The 26,507-nt window shown below is 41.5% G+C and overlaps 1 protein-coding gene across 1 annotated transcript in view; it reads left to right on the forward strand.

Moving 5' to 3' along the window:
• The first annotated feature begins 5,872 nt into the window (after positions 1–5,872).
• The window catches only part of adamts9 (ADAM metallopeptidase with thrombospondin type 1 motif, 9), a 46,950-nt gene continuing 26,315 nt past the window's right edge, over positions 5,873–26,507 (forward strand). The window contains exons 1-22 of the mRNA XM_086291684.1: positions 5,873–6,151; positions 6,444–6,841; positions 8,131–8,293; positions 11,503–11,840; positions 12,462–12,545; positions 12,626–12,750; positions 12,888–12,928; positions 13,042–13,147; positions 14,090–14,236; positions 14,720–14,861; positions 15,412–15,516; positions 17,788–17,933; positions 18,295–18,476; positions 18,606–18,742; positions 19,087–19,204; positions 19,388–19,483; positions 21,786–21,952; positions 22,128–22,257; positions 23,178–23,304; positions 23,399–23,609; positions 23,730–23,894; positions 26,281–26,442. Coding sequence (XP_086147810.1) covers positions 6,055–6,151; positions 6,444–6,841; positions 8,131–8,293; positions 11,503–11,840; positions 12,462–12,545; positions 12,626–12,750; positions 12,888–12,928; positions 13,042–13,147; positions 14,090–14,236; positions 14,720–14,861; positions 15,412–15,516; positions 17,788–17,933; positions 18,295–18,476; positions 18,606–18,742; positions 19,087–19,204; positions 19,388–19,483; positions 21,786–21,952; positions 22,128–22,257; positions 23,178–23,304; positions 23,399–23,609; positions 23,730–23,894; positions 26,281–26,442 — 3,387 coding nt within the window. The 5' untranslated portion in view covers positions 5,873–6,054. The remainder of the gene's footprint in view (positions 6,152–6,443; positions 6,842–8,130; positions 8,294–11,502; positions 11,841–12,461; positions 12,546–12,625; positions 12,751–12,887; positions 12,929–13,041; positions 13,148–14,089; positions 14,237–14,719; positions 14,862–15,411; positions 15,517–17,787; positions 17,934–18,294; positions 18,477–18,605; positions 18,743–19,086; positions 19,205–19,387; positions 19,484–21,785; positions 21,953–22,127; positions 22,258–23,177; positions 23,305–23,398; positions 23,610–23,729; positions 23,895–26,280; positions 26,443–26,507) is intronic.

The raw sequence follows: 26,507 nt of genomic DNA on the forward strand, positions 1-26,507 counted from the left end.
CATGACTGAAACATTTGTTGTGTGTACTAATACGCAGAGTCACTTTCACATGAGAAAAAGCATTCTCAAACGTGAATAAGACCAAACTACTAAAACTCTTATCATAACACCATAGTTGTCCAGAACCTCCTACTGCAGACTTTACTCTTCACCCTGTGGATGCATCATAATATTGGTGTGAAAGAATGGATTACCTTCTACAAAGACTTAGTGATGAAGTGGTTCTGTTTGCTCACTCCTCTGTAAACAAAAGAGTTCATTAAAGAAAGCTTTTTGGATTTTAAAGGATCACAGAGGTTGGATCCCCTACTGTATGAATATGGTACCTTTTGTCACAGTGCTACACAAGCTGTGCTGCACTACACCTCTGATGACTATCCCCCTCCCCTCTTGAATCTGTGGAGTGATTAATTTGGTCTCTGGCATGAAGTCTATTGTTGCCATTCCACAGAGAGCCAGAGAATCTGGGAAGCATTCTGATTTTGGAGAGACCTGCTGACAGCTGCTGTACGACTTGGGCAGAATCCAGACCTCTATCTTGTGGTCTGTGAAAGCTCCACCAAAGCCTTAATTGCACTTCAGATGTTGAACAATGTTTTCGCTCAAGCTCTCACCCAACATAAACTTGCCTGAGACTATCCTAAAAAGCCCATTTACAGGATCACCTCCCCCTCCCTCCATTCCTCCCTGGTAAAACTCTCAGTGCCTGCTGTCTGCTTTGCTAGTTAAAGAATAAGAGCATGTGACTTAGCTTGAACATGTGCACCCATTTGTGTTTGTGTGCGGTTGCCCGTCTTTGCCTGCAGGTCTTAGGAAGCCATGCGTCTCTGTGTCTGGTTATTTACCAATGTAGTGTTGGAAGTCCAAGTAGTCTCATGTTGAAAGATGTAGTAAGTGTGCAGCCACAGAAACCATATTTTTTTCTCCTAGGAATACATCTGTTTCATGGCCTGTGGATTATACTGATGTATATTATGTACAGGCCACAGAAATGGAAGCTCTGAGGTATTTATTTGAGACATTTTTCCATTTTAGAAATCACAAGCACAAACAGACGTATGCAATGGAATCACAAAATATTCAGCAAACAAAATAACTCCTCAAGAATTAGCGATATGTATTTTCTGCCTTGTTGGGCTATGGTAAAACATTGGCTTAATGGATGGCAATGTTTGCCAAGTGGACTTTTTTTGGAGTCCACTGTAATATCTCAAAGACTCCTGAATGAATTCATGTAATGAACACAACCAGCATAATCATGCATGGGTAGTCAGCAGGAGCTATAAAGAGCTTTTCATACCTATGACTACATGTTATGCCTATACACTATCACCAGGGGGCAGTATAAAGAAAATACATGGATCATTTGATTATTTTGATTATTCAATCAATGCATTAGTTATGCTATGCTATGTGTTGAATTCATACACAGAAAAAAAATAATGTAGAAAAGTGAAGCCAATGCAGAAGTGACATAAAACTGCATTTCAGCTGAAGACCACCAGATGGCGATAGCTGTGGCTGCAAAAATACTTATAAGTCACATATAAGTCTACAAGAAAATGCCTTTTTGTGTCGACCTCTTTAACACTTTCCTGCTAAATTGACAGGGTCAGTCACTCATTTTCGATTATACTGAAAAAATATTTTAGTATGTTTTGTAAATCTTGGTCATACCATGTTTCAAAATGGAGAATTATCTTCATAAGAGAGAGCATGCTTATTGGCTAACTAACTGTCAATCACATCATTGGTGAATGACCATGCCATGTCAAAGTCACATCCATTTTTTGAGAACCAGCGCTCATTTCGAGACTTTCAGAAGCCAGCGGTGATGTCACAGTAGCTATGTCAGTCTGTCCGTATGCAAACAGGTGTGGGATCATGAATTTAGCATCACATGTGTTTTAATGTGAAATATCTCAACAAATATTGGAGTGCTCAACAATACATTTGGTACACAAATTAATTTCCATCTTAAGAAGAACTATGTTTCCTTTAACACTGATTAAAACTTAAGTGATGTAAAGAGGAAAAAACAGGACAAAAGGAAAGGGAACCCCACCTGACCCACAGCCTGTTCACCCGGCAACCAGCTGACAAGTAATACTGGTTGCCATGCGACCAAACTTTGGACAGTCTCTTCACTCGCATTACTGAACTCATCCTTCATGCTTCATCATGAAAATCTTTTATTTTTTAAGACCTAATTGAAGTCAATTTTGGTGTGCATGCCTATAAATGAATGATCTTGAAATAAAGATTCAGCACTTGGTCTTTTTCACATTCACTACACTACACAGGGATATTGCCTTGTCAAGATCACTGGGCCTGGAAGGTCTGTTGGGTGGGGGCTGAGAGTAAGATCAAGTAAAGGGAGATTTTAAAAGCCAAACAATTAAAGTGTATCTCTTTGAAATCCCAGGCCAGGCTTGGCTACTTCATTCAAGCTTTCCGCCTCCTATCAGCTCTTTATCTGATCTGGAGGGGAAGTGAAGTTTACACTGCTGATAGCTCTTCTGAATGATGCTGCCTGCACACAAATCAGGAAGGGTGACTCTGATGACCTCAGTGACCACCATTCATTGAGAACACGCACACACTACACACGCCCCCAGTTGTAGTAACCGCTTTGTTGAGAATCAAAATCAGCCCATCAAAGATGTTAACCATATGCTGATATTTAAGGTGGAAAAGTAGCTTTTTAATCCATTTTCATAAACGCTGTGTCAACAGTGACTTCAGTAACTCAACTAGCCATTCGTTGAAAAACATAATTATAATTTCTTTTAAATGAATAGCATCTGTAACAATGCAGCAACTGGAACAAGAGTAAATAGCCCTCTGAAGTTGTATTTGCTGTACATAAACATGCTGCCTAAGCACATTTTCTCCCAACTGTTATTACTTACCTGTGATCCAGTGTGCTGTAAAACTGTGTTAAAAAGAATTCTTGGAAAAGAGACTAACTGGAGATAAAAGGGGTGTGTTTAAAAGGGGTTTGTGACCCACAGCTGTCCCTGGGTTGTTATTTGGGATGGTTTTCCAAAAAAGAAAAAAAAAAAGAAAAAACGTGCTCCAGCTGCAGTGGAAGGGCTAGGAGGCTCGGGAATTCTTTTAAGTCATGACGTAAAGGTATTCTTAGGAACCTCAAGTGTGGGTCATTACAACCAGTGATCTCAAATGCTAACATTTTACTGACCCCTATGATCATACTAAACTTGTTCATGGTGGATCATCCATCATACAAAATTAGCCCTTACTGGTGCAAATGGGTGGCCAATTGCCATTTCGCCAAGAATGTTGATTTTGTGAAGAGGAAAAAGCCATGATTAAAAAGGCTGGTGTGAATTTATTTAAAGATGTTCTCTATTAAAAAAGAAAGAAAGAAAAAGAAAGAAAGAAAAATAGATTTCACACGCATATGAAATCAACATAATTACAGAAGCAACTGAGCTATTTTCTCCACTTTTATTTGTTTTATTTTGTGTTTTTGAAGATAAGAGATAAGATAAGATAGAACTTTATTAATCCCTCAGGTGGGTTCCTCTGGGAAATTCGATTTCCAAAAAAGCACAGCACCGACAGAAGTTACAGTTACAGAATATTATATATATATATATATATACACACACACACACACATATATAAATACAGAGACAATATAAATAAAATATACGAAGGGGATAAATAGAATAAATAGGAATAAAAAATAAAAATACAAGTGAATTGCACATTTCAAGTATTGAGGTCTATTGCACTGTTGACTATTTACAAAAGTATTGCACAAAAGGTAATTGCACAGTGAGGTGAAGAGGCACTACAGCTTAGTTGTTCCCCCCTCCTTTGTCCTCCTGTTTCCCCTCCCTCTCCCCTCCAGAGAGGAGTTAAACAGTCTGATGGCGTGTGGGACAAAGGAGTTTTTAAGTCTGTTAGTTGTTGTCTTTGGGAGAAGCAACCTGTCACTGAACAGACTCTTCTGATTGTTTATGGCCGTGTGCAGAGGATGCCTAGCATTGTTCATAATGTCCATCAGTTTCTTTAATGTCCTTTTCTCTGCCACTGTCACCAGAGTGTCCAGCTTCATGCCGACCACAGAGCTAGCCCTCCTGATCAGTTTCTCCAGCCTGGATGAGTCCTTCTTTGCTGTGCTGCTCCCCCAGCACACCACAGCATAGAAAAGTACTCCAGCAACCACCGACTGGTAAAACATCCTCAGGAGCTTCCTGCAGATGTTAAAAGACCTCAGCCTCCTGAGGAAGTACAGTCGGCTTTGGGCTTTTTTATACAGGTGCTCTGTGTTGCATGACCAGTCCAGTTTATTGTCCACCCACAGCCCGAGGTACTTGTACTTGTTGACCACCTCCACCTCCTCCCCCTCTATCTGAACCGGCAGTGAACCTTCTCTGGACCTCCCGAAGTCCACAACCAGTTCCTTAGTCTTTGAGGTGTTGAGTTGCAGGTGGTTTGTGTGACTCCATGCGACAAAGTTCCTCACCAGACTTCTGTACTCCTCTTCCTGATCATCCCAGATACACCCCATGATGGCTGTGTCGTCTGCAAACTTCTGAATGTGGCATAATTCAGAGTTGTAGCCGAAGTCAGAGGTGTACAGGGTGAAGAGAAGAGGGGACAGCACAGTTCCCTGTGGTGCTCATGTGCTGCTGACCACAGTGTCAGACGTGATGTCCTTCAGCCTGACGTACTGTGGTCTGTCGGTGAGGTAGTCGGAGATCCAAGCGACCAGGCAGGGGTCCACCTCCATCCTGTTCAGTTTTTCCTGAAGCATACAGGGCCGGATGGTATTAAAGGCACTGGAAAAGTCAAGAAACAGGATCCTGACCGTGCCTTTTCCCCCATCCAGGTGTGAGTGGGCTCTGTGTAGGAGGTACAGGATGGCATCCTCCACTCCGACACCCGCCTTGTATGCAAACTGTAGTGGGTCCTGGGCATGTTGTACCTGTGGTCGGAGGAGGTTGAGGAAGAGCCGCTCTAGAGTCTTCTGAACAACACAGGCATTCTATATGAGGTGCTTAATTTCAGCTATGCACCTGCACACCCAATGTTTCATGTATAGCCTCATTCCAGGCCACGTGTGTTGATTGCACACAACAAATGAGCTGTGAAGTCATATGCCAGCTGCAAGCAGTTATCACCACATAAGGTTATGTGGGCTGGGAAGCATGCACAGATGCCTTCAATCAAATGAGTCTAAATGGAGTAATCTACCTGAGTACATGTCAGAATCCAGATTATGCACTACAGTAACGCCCGAGTAATTTTGTTAAAGTATCTTTCTGGAATATCTCCCTGAGAGATGACTGACCCAGATTTTTCAAGACTACCCTAATGAAACCATTACCACTGTCCTCAGACAATACCTTTTCCATCACCTACTTAAGACCTAAAGCAATGCCTGTATACGGCTGTATACGGTTGCCAGTTTGAATTTTGTCACTCTGTGATCCCGTGAACTTCTAAGTATACAGCTAAGATTATCTCATTTGCCCCCAGGGCAGGCATTTCCTATATGGGCCCCACCTCACTGTCATAGTCACCGATCTGCTGCGCATCTGTCCACCCCTCTGAAACGTGATTAACTCAACAATAAAAGTCGGTATGTCACTTTGTGTCACGATGCAAATTTGCAGCTGGATTGCGCAACACGTTGTCTACACGTTATGTCAGATTAGTTGGGCAGCTCTCTCTGAGTATAGGTGGTATAGATTGAAACAACACAACTGATAATATTATATTAGACTGATCCCGCCCCTCTAAGCTAGGGAGAGTTGGTTCACGGGCAAGCGGAGCCCATCGCAGTTGAGTGTTGGAGCAGCCCACTCCTCTCTGCAGTATGCATGTTCGTCAGGGAATCCGCGACGCGCTCACGTCCCAGCAGTGTACTTCATCGGCCAGAGACCATCAACTCAAGAGTCTAGGATAATAAAATTGGATGTGGCAGGCGGACCGGAGGCGGAAAGCCCGGAGTTACCGCAGGAATACAGTACTACTAAGGGAATACAGGCTGGCTCTCTCCTCTGAACGTGGACAATCATGCATGTGCTCTTCTGGGGCTTGGGGTTCCTACTATTCCCTGATTTCTTGAATGTAGTCGCATCTACGGGGACATTGCTTTTGAATTCAAGCACGGGTAAAGTATTTTGCTGTGACAACCCCCGCATTTCTTAAAATTTCTCATGCAGCTGTTTTCTAACACTGACGGCAGAGAATGAATGAGTTTTGAATTCAGTCAAGCGAATGACTTGCAGCGTTTAGATGCCTGAAGTTCACTGACTATCGTTTTCTGACTAAAACAACAGATTTTCAAGACAGAAACAACTTTGATAGAATAATAATCCTTAAACCTTTTTACCCACTGATTTATAATGTAAGTAGACTGTTTTTTTAAACCACATTTACATTCTTCTACCTTTATTCCACAGTAAACGAGGAGATCGGCGCTTATGAGGTTGTAACACCGGTGCGAGTGAATGAAGCCGGTGACAAGTTTCCAACCAGTGTGCACTTCAAAAGGAAAAGGCGAAGTTTGGATGAGGGCACAGGCAATAGCACGGATCACTGGGCCTCGCCGAATATCCACTACAGGATATCTGCTTTCGGACAGGACTATCACCTCAACCTGACGTTGGATTCGGGATTTATCGCACCTCTCTACACTGTGACAATACTTGGAGTAGCCAGAGGAGAGAACGTAACGGATTTTGCAGCAGATGAGAGAGAGGAGGAGGAGGAGGACACGGAGTTAAGGCACTGCTTTTACAAAGGACAAGTAAATGCACATGCAGAGCACGCCGCAGTCATCAGTCTGTGCTCTGGACTGGTGAGTTTTTACGCGCGGTTGTACTCGTCGTGCGCGTGATCATTTTACATTCACTTTACTTCTGCAGCATGAGGGCATAAAAAGTTGTGTACGTGTTTTGGAGACTTTTGAGTGAAGCTGTAGTTGATTTAAGAAAAAATAAATAAAACTTTGAAAATTGTTCAAAATTGTATTCGTGGTAGGATCGTGTAGTGGGGCGCATCCAGAAAGTAAGTAACTGATCATTTACCGAGAATCTCGGTTGTGGCTTGCTGCAAAGAGCCCAAGTCGGCTGACTGCACTCAAGTTTACTCCACATTTGTGTCTCTTTCTGGTCCACCGGTAGTCGGTGACGTCTTTAAGACGAAGTTGTTCCAGTTCCCAGGCTTCCTAAAGAGGGAGTCCTGATGAGTGATGCTTTGTAGTGGAGGAAAAGTGCACTCAGAGGAGTTTATACATAAACCACAGTGAGGTGACAGACAAGAGTAATAAGCCAGCTTTGTTCCCAAATGACAAATCAAACATAAAATGCTTTGAATCCTCTGCTCTGCAGGGAACTTTTGTGGGGCTGAGCTGACATTTATGAAGCATATATTATTATTTATCCAAAACCTCCATCCTAAAACAGGCAATGCTGCCTTTCATTGCAGTACATTCTAAAATAACTTATTGTAGTGAGATCCTCTTTTGTCTTGCCAGACAAAAGTTCAAGTGCAGGCCTTTGCAGAGTAATAGAAACAAAATGTAAGCAGAACAAACAGCATCAAATACTAATACACATAGCCAAATCATTTTTTCCTTATGATACACCATATATATATTTTACCATTGATTATCTGGGAGTAGAAACATATGGCAAGCAAACATTATACCAACCTTACCCCTCAAGCTTTCATGATGGTTCTCCATATGTGTGCTTTACTGTCCACGAATCTTATCTGGAACATCCTAGACCTCTAAGTTAACCAACTCATGCTAAACATGCCAAACGCATACAAGGTTTGCAGCATACTTGCCAAGAACATACAGTCTTAGTGTTTTCCTGATAGACATCAACGGTCTCACATTTAGACCTTTCCTCTGTTATAACATGAATGCAAATGTACTTTGTTTTTACCACTGAAAGCTGCTATGTCTGTGTTTTGCTTATTTTTTTACATTCCTACGTTAAGTACAAACTGGTATGTGATCTGCACAGAGCTCAGTACTAAAAGATCCTCGAGATATAGATTATTCTCCTTGGTTTTATAAGCACTTAGAGAATATAGATAGCTGTAGCCTAACTGCTATGTGTCTTCTCTGTTACCCAGCTCGGCACTTTCAGGTCTCCAGAAGGGGAGTATTTTGTGGAGCCCCTTCACAGCTATCAAGGAGAACACTATGAAGAGGAACACACAAAACCTCATATTGTATACAGGAAAAGTGCACCGAAGAAACAGACCACTGAGGAGACCTCAGCTTGTGACACTTCAGGTACGGTACATTATATGATGAGTAAGCATGTATGCCATTAGGATATATAACAGACACGGCTCTGTACCTAAAACGTCAGATCCAGACCTTGCTACTGAGGTGCTGTGTTTGACCAGTCAGCTGACCTAAATATCTGCTCTAGTAAACCCTCACCCAGTGTCCTCTTTCTATCAAAACGGCATACTTCTGCTGCTGAGCATGGACCTCCCAGTGTCTAGAAACAGTATATATTGGTTAGATGTAATTGGTTAATGCACATCTTAGTGCTTTAGTGCGACAGGGGACAGAGTGATTAGGCAATTTTGACATTTGTGTGCCACTATGTACATGGGACCTTTAAATTGGTTTGCGCAGAAATAATCACTGAAATTTAAAGTCTCCACTATCAGCTGTAACAGGAACCAATTATATAATAGTCAGTGAGCTATTACAGTAATTGTACTAAGGCCCTCTAGGATGATATGCTGCTTATCTGGTTAATGCAAGCACAACTTTTCAATTGGTGGGAGGGGCCTCTTTTTCCTTTCATTTGCTTTTTTTTTTCTTATTGTATGGAGTTGAATTCCATACATAAAACTATATCGTTGTGGCGCACTGAAGAAGAATAGTTCATTTCTGACAGCAAAAATGGTCCAAGCTTTTCCTCCTGTGCTTGTCAGGCGGTTGAAGTTTTATGACAAATTAATGCTAGCTGGGAATACTCAGTTTGACAGGGGGATTGTGCACACATGCACAAACACATACACTTTGTGAGGCAGCGAGCAGAGGAGAGGAGACAAAGTAGACTAAGATTTCAGTGTTGATACTGAAGATCACACCTAATCCAAACCACACAGGTATATATTAGTAGCTAACCTTGTCTTTTGAATGGGAACTTCTCAGAATCTCTGTTAGCTGAAGTTTGGTCTGTTTCCATGTCTTTTTCCTGCCATGTGATGGTATGTGTCTCTGACCATCGAGCACCCTCAACATAAACCTTTACTGAGGAAAAATGTATCCCTCATCCTTCATGCTAATGTATTTATATTAGCATAACCATAGCTGTGTAGCTAACCACTGCATAGTTTATATGTCACTGCTCTTTAGTCCTCCATAGACAGCAGAGTTTGAACATTTAGGTTTTTTTTTTTTTTTAAAAACTACCTTAATAAGAATCTGGCTCATCATTTCTAGATTGGAACTAGCAACATAACTTCCTGCTAACTTCTAACGTCACTAAACCTTGTAAATCCTCTTTTTTTTAGTGAATTATTTTTATTGGAGCTGTACTGTTTTTAACTTTCAGTGATGCCTCAGTGTTGGGTTGATTTTGGGAACCGAAGGAATGCCTGGACTCATAAATGACTGTATATATTTTGTACATATATTATTTATTGCAATTACAGCTTGAATTTCTTTTGGCACCAATGTGGAACAGTACTTACATTTTATTGTAGTACTGTAGAAAGTATGACTGTGCAATGACCATAAAGAGTTAAAGTGAACCCGAATGGCAGGGTTAGGGTTAGAAAAACCCCCCCACCATCAAACTAATAATGCAACTGATTAAATATTAAAGTAATTAAAGTTCTATATCTAAATAAAAAATACATTCTGCCATAAATAGGCTACAGTCAGAGATGTAATGACAAGATTAAAGTATAGTATGAAACTATCCTGGCTTGCATGTCATGCTATAGCCTGCACAGTGCAGTACCCACAGCTGCAGTACAGTAATGAGGAGGTTTTCCAGCTCTCGCACAAGAAGAATCATTTGGAAGCTCACACTTATATCGACTCATCTCAGTTTACTGGCTGAACTTCCTGTTGACTCTTGTACTTCCTCTGCTCCTTTGATAAGAAAGTTGGTAGACCTACTTCCATGAAGATGTAGTGTAAATTTTTACATAAGTGATGGCAACTTCAAACGGTAAAATAATCAAAACTAAAAGCAATAAATATGGAAATCGTTTGTCTTTGTGTGCTGGAGATCCTTCTGAAGATGCTTGCTCTCACTCCATTTGAGTGATTGTTTGTGTTTTCATTTTAGCCTCAAGTGACATAAATGAGACTAAACGCTATTCTGGACACGATTCATTCAGCCTTGCACAAAGTGCTATTGAATCTGTAGACCATTCTTTTTATTTTGAACTGAGAATGGAGACACAACACACACACACAAACAATGTACTTTTGATTTGATCAAAATCAGTAAAAAAAAAAAAAAAAAGAAGATAAAAGACAATAAGGAATTAGAAAACGGGCAGGGACAAAATATGAATTTAATATTTAATCATTCACACTGCATAAAATGCCAAAAGGCTTCAAACTTCTTTGGCTGTTGCATTTGACCAGCCTTCAGCTTGCACACAGATTGATCCCTGATTGACTGCAGTGAGCTGACTATGACCGCTCATGCAAATGTGTTTTTTGTTAGAGTGGTGTATGAAAGTTATCCAGTGGTAGCCTTCAGTTTATCCAATGTGACATACCAAAAAGAAGCTGTTACTAGCCACTCCAACAGACTACAGTTTTTAACTATACAAACAAAGATGGAGCTAAGGATGCTGTAAACATATCATACAAGAAAAGACTTTTAACATGATATTTTACAAAATACTTCTCAGTTGAATGTGAAAAAAATATACATGGATTACATTTCTTTCTTGCGGGTGTTTAGGAACGGCAAATTGATCTTTAGCACTCTTCATTAATCATCCCTCATAAATGGTGACACATTGGTAATGGTCTAGTAAGGATGATCTGAAAACAAAAAGACTCAGCAGTTCAGCAGATGTTATCTAAGGACATAAAACCTTTCCAGAGTTAAAGAAAAATGCTTCCCAGTTGTTGGATTGTTCTCGTTTGATGTGTGCACAGCAATTTGTGTACTCTTTTTATGGCTGGGTTCCAGGTTTACCTTGCCTGAACTCTTTGCCCTCTTTTCCTCCCTTTTCTGAGAGAAAAAAAAGGCACTTCAGGCAATGTTCATTTGTCAGCAAACTCTTTTCAGTGGAGGGGGGAGCTTATTTTGACAATATCCACTTCCAGATCTCATATAGCTCCATCATTTAAAAGTTAAACGTGACTTCAGCTTAATAGCAAACACATCTTCTTGACAAAGAATGAATTATTCCTTGCCTTGTTTGAGCGAATATGCTTCCAGTCTTCTCAGGCCTGCACTCTTGTATATTTACATTTGCTCCATTTCTTTTGGCTTCTCATTCTAGGACACAAACACAGACATAAGAGACACAAGGTGAAAAGAAGGCCAGCGGCTGGGGTCAGCACTGTGATTAAAGCAGTCCCTGTGGTCAGTACTGGTGTATTCAATGACCTGGAGTCACTGAGCGCTGGCCTGACCAGCAATGCTTTGCTCAGATCACAGCATGGCAGTGCTAGCGCTAGACCGTCAAATGATAGCAGCGGTGACTCAGGACCTCACAGGAGATCAAAGCGCTTCCTCTCCTACCCGCGCTTTGTTGAAGTTATGCTGGTGGCCGACAGCAAAATGGTGGAGCATCACGGCAGCAACCTACAGCACTACATACTCACGTTAATGTCTATAGTAAGTTCTGATCTCTATGTTTGGTTGGTAGAAATCTTTTGCGCAGATATGGACAGAGTAGGACATCTTCGTGCACACTGATGCACTAAATGTACACACGTGTTCCTCTTTGCTGTTTGCTGTTTGCTGTTTGTGCTGCAAGTCAGTCAGCCTTTGGAGGAGAGTTGAGGGAGGTAAAAGGGCACCTTAGGGCAGGGGTAAACAACATTTTCAAACGGCTCGGGGGAAGAGAGGGCAGCTTGAGGGATAGCCTGCCTGACAGCTTTGATGAATGTTAAAAAATAGGCTCAGGTATGTTACTTAGGCTGCATACTCTCGACCACTTCAAACACCAGTTTCCGCCTGCATCTGGGGCTGAACTGAAAGTCCTGGGGAGGCAGCGATGACCCATATTCTAGTCTGGGGAAAGGCTGACTTGTCCACAGGGGCTCAAGCTGTTATCATGCTGATCCTTCAATCAAACAAAATCTCTGGTACTTGCTTGAAACTGCAAGTAAGCAGCCCATAAAACCACTAGCACTAAATATACAATGTCACATCCAATCTGGCTCAACTTAATTTAAACATTGATTTTCTCTTTAGGTTTGAGGTCACGTTTTGTGTCTTTGTTGTTTTTTTCAGGTGTCTTCCATATACAAGGACCCCAGCATTGGAAACCTGATTAACATTGTGATTGTAAAGTTAGTTATAATAAACAACGAGCTGGTAAGAATACTTAATTTGCTTCCACGCTACAACATGGTGCACGTTCCTATAATTTATTATTTTTTCTGTGTCCTTCTCAGGATGGTCCAGTTATTTCATTTAATGCACAGACCACTTTAAAGAACTTCTGCATCTGGCAGCAGAGTCAGAACGTCCTGGATGATAACCACCACTCCCATCACGACACTGCCATCCTAATCACCAGGTGCAAGAGGAATTGTGGAAGCTTTCATTTTTCAAAATGCAAATATTCCGTGAACCAAAAATGTAGAGGGATCCTGACAAAATTCTAAAATGTAGACTAACAATGACCGAGACCAATTATCTTTGTTTTCACCACAGGCAGGACATCTGTAGAGCGAGGGATAAGTGTGACACCTTAGGTAAATGCATATTTGTTCTTTTTCTTTTTTTTGTAACAGAGTGATACAAATTATAGTAGAAATGTACATTAAATAAATACAAAAGAAAATGAACTGAGCTTCTTCTTATTCAGGACTTGCAGAGTTGGGGACCGTGTGTGATCCCTACAGGAGCTGCAGCATCAGTGAGGACAATGGACTCAGTACTGCATTCACCATTGCCCACGAACTTGGACATGTGTAAGAGCAGCTGACATTTTTCCACTGATTTGTTTTTTCATCAGTCATAAATACTTGGTTTTGTTCTTAGTTACACATCACTAGAGCTTCAGAACACTTTCTAGGAATTTATAACAGCTGATACCATAAATTCTGCACATCTGGATAAAAAAATGTATCCCTGCTTTTCATTTTGAGAGCAAAAAAATCTGTAACCTGGATTCTCAGAATTGAATTTAAACCACTTCTTGGTTTCCTTTGCCCTTCAGCAAACTCTCCACTGTCCAAAGTCCTGAGTAAGCGTTCTACTCTGGAGACTGTTACAGACTTTAATAGTCCTCATCTCAAACAAATGCTCCTTTTCTTATTATTGGGTTGCATGTTTATCTGCATCAGGCTGGGGCAGCATGCTTGATGACTGATTTGCGACAAAGCTCGGTGTTGTAGGCGGACAGCTTAGCAACAAGGAGTGTGATGCCGTACCTGTCCACCATCGACCGGGAGCACATTTGTTTACCCTGCAGGAGCTTGAATGCTTCACTTATTCTTCTCTCAGTTTTCATATAATTTAATATCTTTCTATCCAGTCTTGCCACAGGCAGGCAATACAAATGCTGTGCATTATTTTGTATAGCAACCTTGAATGAGTTTCCCAAAGCCAATAAGATGGTGACAGTAGAAAAATAGAATTGCTGTTTAGATGTTGCTGAAGAAATGAAGTACAGTCAAACACAACACAAATTGCTATTTGTCACTGCCACTTTGTGAAGCACAATAAAACATATCAAGAAGTTGACGTCCTGCCAAGAAGCAATAACCACACTGGCAAAACAGAGCCATGCAGGGCCATGGAAGTACAGCTAGTGGGGACATTTGAAAATGCTCTATTTGTTGCTTGTTAATATAAATAGCTTTTTTTTTATTTTTTATGCCTGAACATGTTTTTTTCCTCTATTCTTCCAGGTTCAACATGCCTCACGATGACAGTAACAAGTGTAAGGAGGATGGAGTAAAGATTCAACAACATGTGATGGCTCCCACACTTAATTACAACACAAACCCTTGGATGTGGTCCAAGTGTAGCAGGAAGTACATCACAGAGTTCCTTGAGTATGTCATACTGTTGTCTTCATCATTGTTCCAAACATGCATGGGGAATAGAACTGGGAAAACGTAGCAAAAATGACCCCCTAAAACCTGGCTAAATATTCTTTAATAACTGTGCAGGTTTACACAAACACACACACGCCAACACACACAGTGCATTGGTAGCCACAGTCAAACTGTCATCATTTCTCAGGGCTGTTGCACCCTCTGGTCTCGTCTCTCGTACACACTGAGAAAGACCCAGAACTCTTGGAGTAATAATATTTAATGACCTACCTCCAAAGCAATGCATAGTATCCCTCCATCCTTGACTTCCTGAGTTCCCCACCACTTACCACATATAGCTAGTTCAACACAAGACGTTTTTCAAGATGTTTTTGTGCAGAAAAATAACCACTCCAGCTGTACTGAGTGTGCTTTCTGTCTGTTTGTTTCTCTTGTTTTTATCCCTTTTCTTTAAGTCATTTTATTTTTATTTCTTAATAGCACAGGATATGGTGAGTGCTTGCTCGATGAGCCCGTTTCTAGACCGTACGCTCTCTCGCAGCAGCTGCCCGGGCGGATATACAATGTCAATAAACAGTGTGAATTGATATTTGGGCCGGGAACGCAGGTGTGCCCTTATATGGTAAGCGGACTCGGTGTGCAAATCTGAACTGTCATGTTGCACGTGGGGGTCTCAGAGGGGAGCGGAGGGAGTTGAGATTCAGTGCAGCAGAGGTTCTCGGATGACTCTGAAGCCTTTAAAGTCACTTGCCACGTTTAACATGTTCTCTTCTGAAACACAAGCAAAGTGAAGCCAGATTTAATTTGAATTTAAGTTAAAAAAGTGACATTTCAGTTTAATAATACAGAAATGTCTTTAAATATGTGACACTATAGTTTCTTGGCTTGTGGTTTTCACTCAGTCTAAAAGGTCACGCAGGCTTAGAAATACCTGGCAAATGAAATTGTTGATGCAGCAAATTTAGTGTAGGGAGGCATATTGTTTGATAGAATGTGCTAAATTGGAAGTCTGCTGGCTTGAGTCCATGCTGTATATTAATGGAGTTGTTTACAGTCAGGGAAATAAACATGACATTTATGAGCCATAGCTTGTTCTTTTAGTTTATTTTTTTTCCTGGAATCCCAGCATTGACTCTTAATGTGTGTGTGTGTGTGTGTTCGTGTGTTCTCAGACCCAGTGTCGAAGACTATGGTGCACAAGTCCAGAGGGCGCCCAGCGGGGCTGCAGGACTCAGCACATGCCGTGGGCAGATGGCACCGACTGTTCACCTGGAAAGGTAAGAGTAATGCTGATAGTGTAATGCATTAGTGTGTAAATGGTAAAGGAGAAGACCCTTGAACTGATTTTAATTAAGCCGGAAGCTTGGGGATAATTAAGTAAGGGGTGGAATGCCATATTTTAATCACTTCAGTTCGGCTGAAGGTGGCGATTTAAGCCTACCACAAGAAAAAAAGTCCATGAACCTTAGCATTGCCTAGTGTTGGTGGCCAGGAAGAGGGGACGTTATACACTGAAAAAAAGGCCATGTTGGATTTACTCGATTCAATAGTGGACATTGGTTGCACACAAATGTTTTGCTTTGGCAGAAACTTAAACAATTGTGTTCAATCAACACAACTTTTTCATATTCAATAAACTTGTGCATTTTGTGTTCATAAAACACGATTGAAACATGTTTAGATGAAGTAAGTTGAGCTCTTGGAATATTTTAATCCTTCACAATTTTGTCATTGTATTTCAACACTATTAAATAACATTTACCCCAATACTACTTGCTCATTTAAATACTACATGTTGTCTTCATATTACATAATGTTCAACAAAGTCTAGAGTCTGGTTAACATAAAAATTTAATGGATCTACAACAACTAACATCCTATCTTTATCCTGGTTGCAGGGGGCTGGGAAATAACCCTGAATTGTTAGGCAGGGTACACCCTAGAAAACTCACAAGTCTGTCACAAACAACCATTTGCACTTACATTGACAGGTAATTTAGAATCATCAATTAACCTAACTCTACCAACTGCACGACTTTTAACTGTGGGAAGAAACCAGAATACCCCGAGAGAAACCAGTGCAAACTAGCCAGATTGTGGATTTGAACCCAGGATCTTCTTACTGTAAAGCAACAGCACTAACCACCATGCCACCAATCCAGACTTAACAAAAGTAGGAAAGCTATGATTTCAAGGCTTGATGCAGAATTTTTTTGTACGTTTTTGTCCTTGACAGGTTAATCCACAATAAATAGCAATAGCATGCACGTGGTGTGTCGTAGTTGTCTGCCTCTTATAACGCCAGTGATTTTCCTACAGTTTGACATCTCGTGCGATCTTGTGAATTTCATGAGTTCAGCAACTAACCACTCTTACTAGATTGTATCATGTCCTCTCAACAAGGACAAATTAAGTTGTTGAATTTCGTACAGATCCTTCATGATTTAATTACGTTCATAGAAGCATGTAATTATTGTGTTTAAATTACAAGTTAATTTAAACATGTAATTTTGTTTTTAATGTAACAAACACCCAATTTCCTTTTTTCAGTATACCAAAAAAAGTAAAAAGAAAAATCTTGCTATTGTTGGTTTTAAATATTCCTTTTTAGTTGGATTTATTAAATGTTTTCTTATGTCATTTGTAATATTTGAGGGAAACACTGGCAGGTTATCTCAACATAATGGACGATAATTTGTTGTGCAAAATGACAAAACAAGACTTGCCAAAAGTCAAGTTTCCACTGACACATGTAAACTCTTGTTACTAGTAAATGAGTGGTGGAAAGCTATGAATGATGCTTACTCTGCCTGAGCTTATAATGAGAACTTTTGCACTGACTTCCTGCTTCCTGTCACTAAGACTGAGACATGAAAGCACCATGGACCAGCCGAACTACACCTCCAGGTCCCAAGACCTGCAGATGCACACACACACAGGCACACACTTGTTTTCATATCTTAGTGAGTACATCTAATTGACATAATGGTTTCCCTAGCAACTTACCCTAACCCTACCATCAAAATCGAATGTCTAACCCTAAGCCTTAGCGTAAACCTCACCATAACTTTATTGTAATCCTAACACTAAAACCACATTTTGAGCCTCAAAAATGCATTAAAACTTGTGGGGACGGGCATGTTGTCCCCATAAGTCCCTGTTGGTCCCCACAAGAATAGTAGCATGCCAATTTTCTGTCTAAACATGTACACTCACACACACAGACAAGCTGAAACCTTTTGGTGTTTGTCTCATCTCTTGTCATGCCAGCGCACACCACACTAATGACTAAAATGAAGTCTGTTTTTTTAACAGTATAAAATGATCCTTCTGTTTGGAGCTGAGATATATTTATTGACTGTAAGGGTGACATTTTCTTGTCCTCTCTCCAGCCAGACACAGTTGTGAATTTTTTTTTTCCCAGTTCCAAATTTCTCCCAGATTAGCTTTAAAGCACAGAAGAGCAGATGGATGTGTTGGCATTTCTTTTTGTTATCTTCTCTTCACTCATCTCTCCTTTACTTTTCCCCTTTGTTCCTCTCTTGCAGCACTGCAAACATGGGCTGTGTATAGCCAAAGAGCATGATGCCTCACCTGTTGAGGGAGCGTGGGGAGTCTGGAGTCCTTTTGGCACCTGTTCGCGGACATGCGGCGGAGGCATAAAGATTGCCATGCGCGAATGCAACCGACCCGTGTGAGCAGCCCGTTCCTTTGTAGTCACGCATGCCTATTGGACCTTGTCTCCAAAGTCAGTGTTCCATAGATCAAACCTCCTTAAGGGAATTCTTTCCATAGCTAATGCTCATCAAAACAGGCTCTCTGATGGCATATCTTACAGGATTGTTTCCTGGTAAATATGGAGATCAGTCAGTCTTCCTGAATAATGGACGAATAGAAAAGAGTAGAGCGTGTGGATAAGTTGGAAATTAAAAACTAACAACAGGCTGAGCAAAGAGAGGGAAATTGATAAACTGATAAGTGTCCTCTGAGAAAAGGTGCTTAACACAAGGGAATGATTCGGTTTTACTGCTTTTATCCCACGTTTTCACTCTCAGGCCCAGAAATGGAGGAACGTACTGTGTTGGTCGCCGGATGAAGTTTCGTTCCTGCAACTCTGAGCCCTGCTCCAAGCAGAAGAAGGACTTCAGGGAGGAACAGTGTGCTGCTTTTGACGGCAGGCACTTTAACATCAACGGTCTACCTCCAAATGTTCGCTGGGTGCCCAAGTACAGCGGAAGTGAGAATCGTTTTTTTCACATCACAGTGGCATCTTAATACTTACTTCATGAATAACAGCCATAATGTAAGCTTTGCATTTATTTGAGTCACCATGAAATAATTATCTGTATTCTATCTCCTGTGTCAGTTCTGATGAAGGACAGATGTAAGCTGTTCTGCAGGGTTGCAGGCAGCACAGCCTACTATCAGCTCAGGGACAGGGTCATTGACGGCACGCCATGTGGACCCGATACCAACGACATCTGTGTCCAGGGCCTGTGCAGAGTGAGCTTTCTAATTCTGTTCATTTAGCAGCAGCGGTTCATGGTTATTTGTAATAATAGCAGAGCAGGGACCATTCTTGAACAGTAACAGTGTTTAGTGGATAAAATAGTAAGCACCTACATTACTAACATAACGCGTGATCTCCAAACCACGCACAGTTTTCAATATATTCCAGCTCAGACAATGGGATTTTTATATTCATAGATGCACTAAAGTTAAGCTAAAATGTGTCTCAAAAGAATCAATTACATATTTGCTATGATTTAGTGATTTTCTAATAAAGTCCTTTAATTAAAAATCCTTAATTTTCTTATTGTGTATTTCCTACTTCCCGTACTGAGCAGCAGGCGGGCTGTGATCACGTACTCAACTCTAAAGCCAGGAGGGACAAATGTGGCGTATGTGGAGGCGATAACTCTTCCTGCAAAACTGTAGCAGGCACCTTCAACATTGTACGCTATGGTGAGTAACAACCTCTTTTATTACCCCCATCAGTCTCCATTTCAGTACATATAAATGGTAATAGCTGTTGTGGCAGTTATTATATTGCTTACACACCTCAGCAGAAAAGCATCGATGGATGGGTTCACTTGTTAGTGCATTTACAGACCTGGGTGCGCTAATGCGCTGCATATGTATTTGCAGGCTATAACGAAGTGGTGCGAATACCAAGTGGTGCTACAAACATAGATGTGCGTCAACACAGTTACTCAGGGAAACCGGAGGATGACAACTACCTCGGTAAGACAGCCAACAATTGTTAATACTTCGATTGTATTTTTACATTTCCAGTCGTGCTGTTTGAAGTCATTTCTGGAGGAATGCGCTGTTAAAAAGATGTGTGTTTATGAGATGCGCTTGAGTGTTTATGAGAAGGACAGCGTTCAGCCTTCAGTGTAAAGCCGGGCACTGCATAACTGCTGTAGATTTTGCAAATACTATGCATGCAAATCCATTAAATGCCTGCGGGTACCAATCCAGCAAGGTCCCTTAGTTTAAAAGCTTTAGTACTTGCTCTAAGGCTCTGTCTCAGCCTGTTCGTACCACTGACCTACTCATGTTTTTTGTGCTCGTGTGTTGTTTTTATTGTGTGCATGTCCTTGATGCAAACTTCTGAACATAGTGTCATCCTTAACTGTGTGTTTCAGTTAGAGCTGGGCGATAGAACGATAACGATATGTATCGCGATATAACTTTTACTCGATAGAGAAATTAAGCTATCGCGATAGACCTCGCCGCTCTTGTCCTCTTTAAAAAAAAAAAAAAAAAAAAAAAGGTCAGCCGATCCAAATTCAGTAGCGCAGAGCCGAACCAATCACAGCCGCAGCGTCACGTCGCGTGACTTGTTACCTACAGCACAAGTGCCAAGCCGCACGTGTGTTTGTTTGGGAAGCAGCCAGCGCGTAATGGAGGAAATGAGTGTGCCGACTAGAAAAATCAACCGAGCGTGACCGAAGAGAAAACAGATGATGGTTCCAACGCCGGAGAGATTGTCGAACGGAAGAGCCATAGAAGTTCCGTAGTTTGAAGGTATTTCGGCTATTTCAAGTCTGACAAAAAACAGAGTAGCGCGCACTGTAAATTGTGCCGAAAGCAAGTCTGGAAATACAATAAACTGGTGCATACGTCACACTGTGCGCCACGTTATTGTTTCGGTGAAATGAATTTCTACAATACTGTTACTGTTAATTCTACTCTCTGCAGTGTTTAAATGCTTACATATACACACAGTTACTGTCCCTCCACACATACGACTCGGTTCTGCTTCTATGCCCCAGCTTTGTTTACTTTTTCCCACCGAGGCTTCTAGACTTCTGATTGGCCAACATTTCTGCACGGTTAGGAATCTAGCGCCACCTGCTGCTTTGGCATGTTCATAGCAGCGTTTTCCTTCATTTCTGCCTTTATGTGTGGACGGGATTATTTTTCAAAACGAAAACGGAAAATCTCCGTTTTCAAAAACACCCGTGTACGTGTGGACGTAGCCTCGGTCTCTGACTGGAAGCGCTAATTCATCATTCGGCTTTTGTCAGACTAAAGTAACTGTTAAAACTGTTTGAAAAGCTCAGCTATACAACAAGGAGAGATTGAGAATTTCCTTTTAGTTCTCAGTTTATTTGATATTGACAAAAGTTAGTCAGTTTTGTCTGTTCTTCTGTAAAACAAACTAAGATTTATTTTTAGAATTAATATTTTGTTTCTAAGTGGAATTGACAATTTAGTCTGTTTTGTTTGTTCTATTTTGAAACTTAAATGCTTTAGTGGCTGCCTTTTGTGTAGTTTGCAATATTTGCCTTTATTTATCTGAAAAAGTCTCATGTTCCTTAAGTACATCTGCCCTGTTGAACTTATTATGGGAAATAAATATTTAAATAAAAACAAGCTGCTGATTATTTCACATTTTACTTGTGAGCAACGGCACATTTAAATCTTACAAATATAGTTATTTGGCTTATATCGTGATAGATATCGTTATCGCCTGAAATGAAAAAAACATATCGTGATATGAAAAAATCTCATATCGCCCAGCTCTAGTTTCAGTGTTTCTATATATTGGGACAACCCAAAGCGGATTGATTGTTTTTTTTGTCTGTGTGCGTGTGCAATAAATGCCACTCTCCACAACCATATTAGTGTAATGTGTGAAATGGCGAGGAAAGTAAAGGCAGGAAATTAGCTCCATAATCGCATTAGGGTGAACGAGTGCAGAAGACTGACTGTTGAACAGAACAGGGTGCCCCTGGATGGGACTTCTTCGGGAACAGAGGATTATTTTAGCCCAATAAGGCTTTACTGTTACCCACTGTGTGTGCCTTACTGTAAATGAACATTTTAAGCCACTGTGTTTTCTAAGCTGCTCTGCTGCGCGCAGAAATAAGTTCATGTTTGTGCAGGTTCCTGCCATAAACAGTGATTTGCACAAATTAATTCACCTTTATGCATATTTTTTTTTTAAATCAGCTAATAAATCAAAACTAGCTTGAGTTTACACAAACTCTTTTCAGTGTGATGAAGCCAACTAACTGTTTCTGCCTCCCTGTAGCCATATCAAATAGCCGCGGAGAGTTCCTGCTTAACGGGGAGTTTGTGGTTAGCATGTTCAAAAGGGAAATCAAAGTAGGAAATGCCATCATCGAGTACAGCGGTTCCGACCATGTCATTGAGAGGATCAACTGTACTGACCGCATAGAAGAGGAGATCGTTATCCAGGTAAGCTGTCCTTATCATGACAATTTGGTATCTTTTGCAGGAGATGTGAAGATAGAAGATGGTGATTTAATAGAAGAGAGGAATGCAGAATCATAAATCCTTCTACAGACTTGATCTTTCAAATTTACAATTGTAAGGTTGTGTAATGTATATCACATTGCCTGCTTTTTCCCAGGTGCTTTCTGTGGGGAACCTTTACAACCCAGATGTCAGGTATTCCTTTAACATTCCCATAGAGGATAAGCCTCAACAGTTCTTCTGGGATGCTTATGGGCCCTGGCAGGAGTGTAGTCGTCTGTGCCAAGGTGAGGGGGAGGCACATGTGGTTTGCAGGGTGAGATGATGGGAAAGGTGAATGATAAACTGTGTGGTCAGAGTAAAAATGAGATGGGATGGAGATGGAATGAAGGAAGAAGAACATTTAGAAAATGCTGAGCAGGAGACCCAGGAGATGGAGGATGCTGTAGTTACCATTAAACATGGTCATTGTAGGCATTTAGCCTTTGTACAAGTGATTAAATATCAGTTTTACACTATGCCGTGGCACATCTGCTTGGCATGACTGTGGAGAGGTCAGAGTACGTGGGTGTGCGGAGGAAGATTGCAAGCAAACTCGAAAACCTGTTATGTGTGTTACAAGTCAATTTTTTTTCTGTTTAAGAATGCCTTTCTCCACTTTTTGACACCACCCTGCTTCAGCAACTGAAGGGAAACCAATAACTCCACAGTTCACAGCAGGATAAACATCTAGCATATAACACATTAAGCTCTCATAGCGTTCAGCTGCAAAACTTGGTAACATGAGGTGCTGATCTATTGCCACATTAAGGTTCATATCGTGCTGTAATTTTACACAAAAGCCAAAGTGAGGTGTACACACTTTTCACGCTGGCATTTATTGCACTCCCGACGATGAGCCATATTTTACTTGAGCCAGATGGTGCATCAACCCAGATAACTACTTGCAGGTCGGGCAGTAAAAAGTCACTTTCATCTCAGGATAAAGTTATGAAACCCGAGATTGTAACTCAAGCTTGAGATTCTGTTTACATCTTTGTAAATTTCTTATTAGTTATAAAACAGATCTCTTTATTTAAATGACACAGCTTTTCTTCAATTTCCTTTGCCATTTTGACTCATGTTTGATTTATTTTTTGTTATAGTGTGTTGCCAAGATGTTTTAGAGTGGCTGTCACTTAGAACCTCAATATTTGTACCCTCACAGGAGAGCGCAAGCGGAAGATTCTCTGTAGCAGAGAATCGGACAGGGTGGTGGTGTCAGACCAGAGGTGCCACGGCACAGCGAGACCTGCTGTCATCACTGAGCCATGCAACACTGAATGTGAACTTAGGTTTGCATCATTACTCTAAACCATTTGATCCATCTGACTGACACTTTATTTGGTCTTTGCAGTGCAAAGATTTACCCACTTGTTCTTTACGCAGATGGCACGTTGCTCGAAAAAGTGAGTGTACAGCCCAGTGCGGCCAAGGATATCGTACCCTGGAAATATACTGTGCTAAAATCAACCGTGCAGACGGCAAGACCCAGAAGGTTGATGACCGCTACTGTAGCGGTCAGCGCAAACCTGATGACAAGGAAGGCTGTCACGGAGACTGTAACCCGGGTGGTTGGGAGTACTCATCCTGGTCGGAGGTACGAACTCTGTTGGAAGTCTGGGGATTTGTTTGTCTGCACTGACCAGATGTTTGTCCAAGTTTATCTCGGGTTGTGTATGTGTTTACACTTGCTGATGCTCAAATGTTTGTGCTGCAGTGCTCCAAGAGCTGCGGTGGAGGAACCCGCCGTCGAGGGGCAGTGTGTCGAAAGGCAGCTGAGGCTGGTGGCGATGAGAGCAAATGCAGTCAAAGGGACAAGCTGACCGTCCAACCCTGCAATGAATTCCTCTGTCCGCAGTGGAAGACTGGAGACTGGTCTGAGGTCAGTTTAGCAATTACTGTATTGTCTTTGCGTTTAGAAGAAAATAAGACCCCAGGGGTATGTGCGCTGCACTCTCTGCACCTTTGGTGGCTTGCTCTGGGGCCGACAGTTTCAAGTGAAGAAAATGAGACTTTTACCTAAGTAGTTAAAGTGGACACCTTTTCAAGCTGCAGATGTATGTGTTTTTGTGTTTCTGTGCAGGTTTTCAACTCGCTCAGTGATTTGTTTGTGAGATTTTTAGACGAGTATGTGTCTAGGGCTACTCAACGTAAAGAATAACAGACTTCTTTGTAAATGCTGGAGTATTAAAGCAGCGGTGATCTGGGTCAAATGTCAAATCCCAGTGCTGATTGTGAATGTCTCAGCTTTAGGAGAGTTACTCCCCTCCTTCCACTCCAAATGAGTGTTGGGTAAGAGGTGATTGCAGGGTGAAATCGTTCTTAAACTGCTGCACAGTTTACACATCGTAGAGCAAGGAGCTTGCAAAGCTGTGGGCTGCATTCCGGGAATTTTTCAGATCTCCCGTGTGGTGTTGCCAGAACCCGTATGCTGTAATATATACATACAGTGGGGCAAAAAAGTATTTAGTCATTGTGCAAGTTCCCCCACTTAAAATGATGACAGAGGTCAGTAATTTGCACCAGAGGTACACTTCAACTGTGAGAGACAGAATGTGAAAAAAAAATCCATGAATTCACATGGTAGGATTTGTAAAGAATTTATTCGTAAATCAGGGTGGAAAATAAGTATTTGGTCACCTCAAACAAGGAAAATCTCTGGCTCTCACAGACCTGTAACGTCTTCTGTAAAAAGCTTTTCTGTCCCCCACTCGTTACCTGTATGAATGGCACCTGTTTGAACTCATCATCTGTATAAAAGACACCTGTCCACAGCCTCAAACAGTCAGACTCCAAACTCTGCCATGGCCAAGACCAAAGAGCTTTCGAAGGACACCAGGAAAAGTATTGTAGACCTGCACCAGACTGGGAAGAGTGAATCTACAATAGGCAAGCAGCTTGGTGTGAAAAAATCAACTGTGGGAGCAATCATCAGAAAATGGAAGACATACAAGACCACTGATAATCTCCCTCGATCTGGGGCTCCACGCAAGATCTCATCCCGTGGGGTCAAAATGATCATGAGAACGGTGAGCAAAGATCCCAGAACCACACGGGGGGACCTGGTGAATGACCTGCAGAGAGCTGGGACCAAAGTAACAAAGGTCACCATCAGTAACACACTACAACGGCAGGGAATCAAATCCCGCAGTGCCAGACGTGTTCCGCTGCTGAAGCCAGTGCATGTCCAGGCCCGTCTGAAGTTTGCCAGAGAGCACATGGATGATACAGCAGAGGATTGGGAGAATGTCATGTGGTCAGATGAAACCAAAGTAGAACTTTTTGGTATAAACTCAACTCGTCGTGTTTGGAGGAAGAAGAATACTGAGTTGCATCCCAAGAACACCATACCTACTGTGAAGCATGGGGGTGGAAACATCATGCTATGGGGCTGTTTTTCTGCCAAGGGGACAGGACGACTGATCCGTGTTAAGGACAGAATGAATGGGGCCATGTATCGTGAGATTTTGAGCCAAAACCTCCTTCCATCAGTGAGAACTTTTAAGATGAAACGAGGCTGGGTCTTCCAACATGACAATGATCCAAAACACACCGCCCGGGCAACAAAGGAGTGGCTCCGTAAGAAGCATTTGAAAGTCCTGGAGTGGCCTAGCCAGTCTCCAGACCTCAACCCCATAGAAAATCTGTGGCGGGAGTTGAAAGTCCGTGTTGCTCGGCGACAGCCCCAAAACATCACTGCTCTCGAGAAGATCTGCATGGAGGAATGGGCCAAAATACCAGCTACTGTGTGTGCAAACCTGGTAAAGACCTATAGTAAACGTCTGACCTCTGTTATTGCCAACAAAGGTTATGTTACAAAGTATTGAGTTGTATTTTTGTTATTGACCAAATACTTATTTTCCACCCTGATTTACGAATAAATTCTTTACAAATCCTACCATGTGGATTCATGGATTTTTTTTTTCACATTCTGTCTCTCACAGTTGAAGTGTACCTCTGGTGCAAATTACTGACCTCTGTCATCATTTTAAGTGGGGGAACTTGCACAATCGGTGGCTGACTAAATACTTTTTTGCTCCACTGTATGGACTGTACTCGCACATAAATAAACACACTCACACTTTTTTTGTTTTTGCGGCTAGGGGCTTTCTAATGTGCATATACTGCTTTACATAAAACCAAGAGAACTTCCTCTATCATGAATCTGAATACTTGTAACTGCTCATTTCTTGTACTAATTTAGCGATTAACTATGTACGCAATTCATGGCGTTATAACCTGTAACATTTATTTATTTATTTTTTTAGTGCCTTGTGACATGTGGTAAAGGCTACAAGCATCGCCAGACGTGGTGTCAGTTTGGTGAGGACCGTCTACATGATCGCTTTTGTGGGTCGTCTAAACCTGAGTCAGTGCAGACGTGCCAACAGCAGGAGTGTGCCGCTTGGCAGGTTGGACCTTGGGGACAGGTGAGTCACCCCTGTATTTATGATTTGTGCAGCATTCAGTACACAGTGCTCGATTGTTTTTGTTC

The sequence above is a fragment of the Aulonocara sp. 'chitande type north' Nkhata Bay genome, linkage group LG5 (genome assembly GCF_057382095.1).
Source record: "Aulonocara sp. 'chitande type north' Nkhata Bay isolate Kocher_YH1m ecotype deep benthic linkage group LG5, A_spYH_male_GT1.1, whole genome shotgun sequence".
NCBI classification, from domain to species: domain Eukaryota; kingdom Metazoa; phylum Chordata; class Actinopteri; order Cichliformes; family Cichlidae; genus Aulonocara; species Aulonocara sp. 'chitande type north' Nkhata Bay.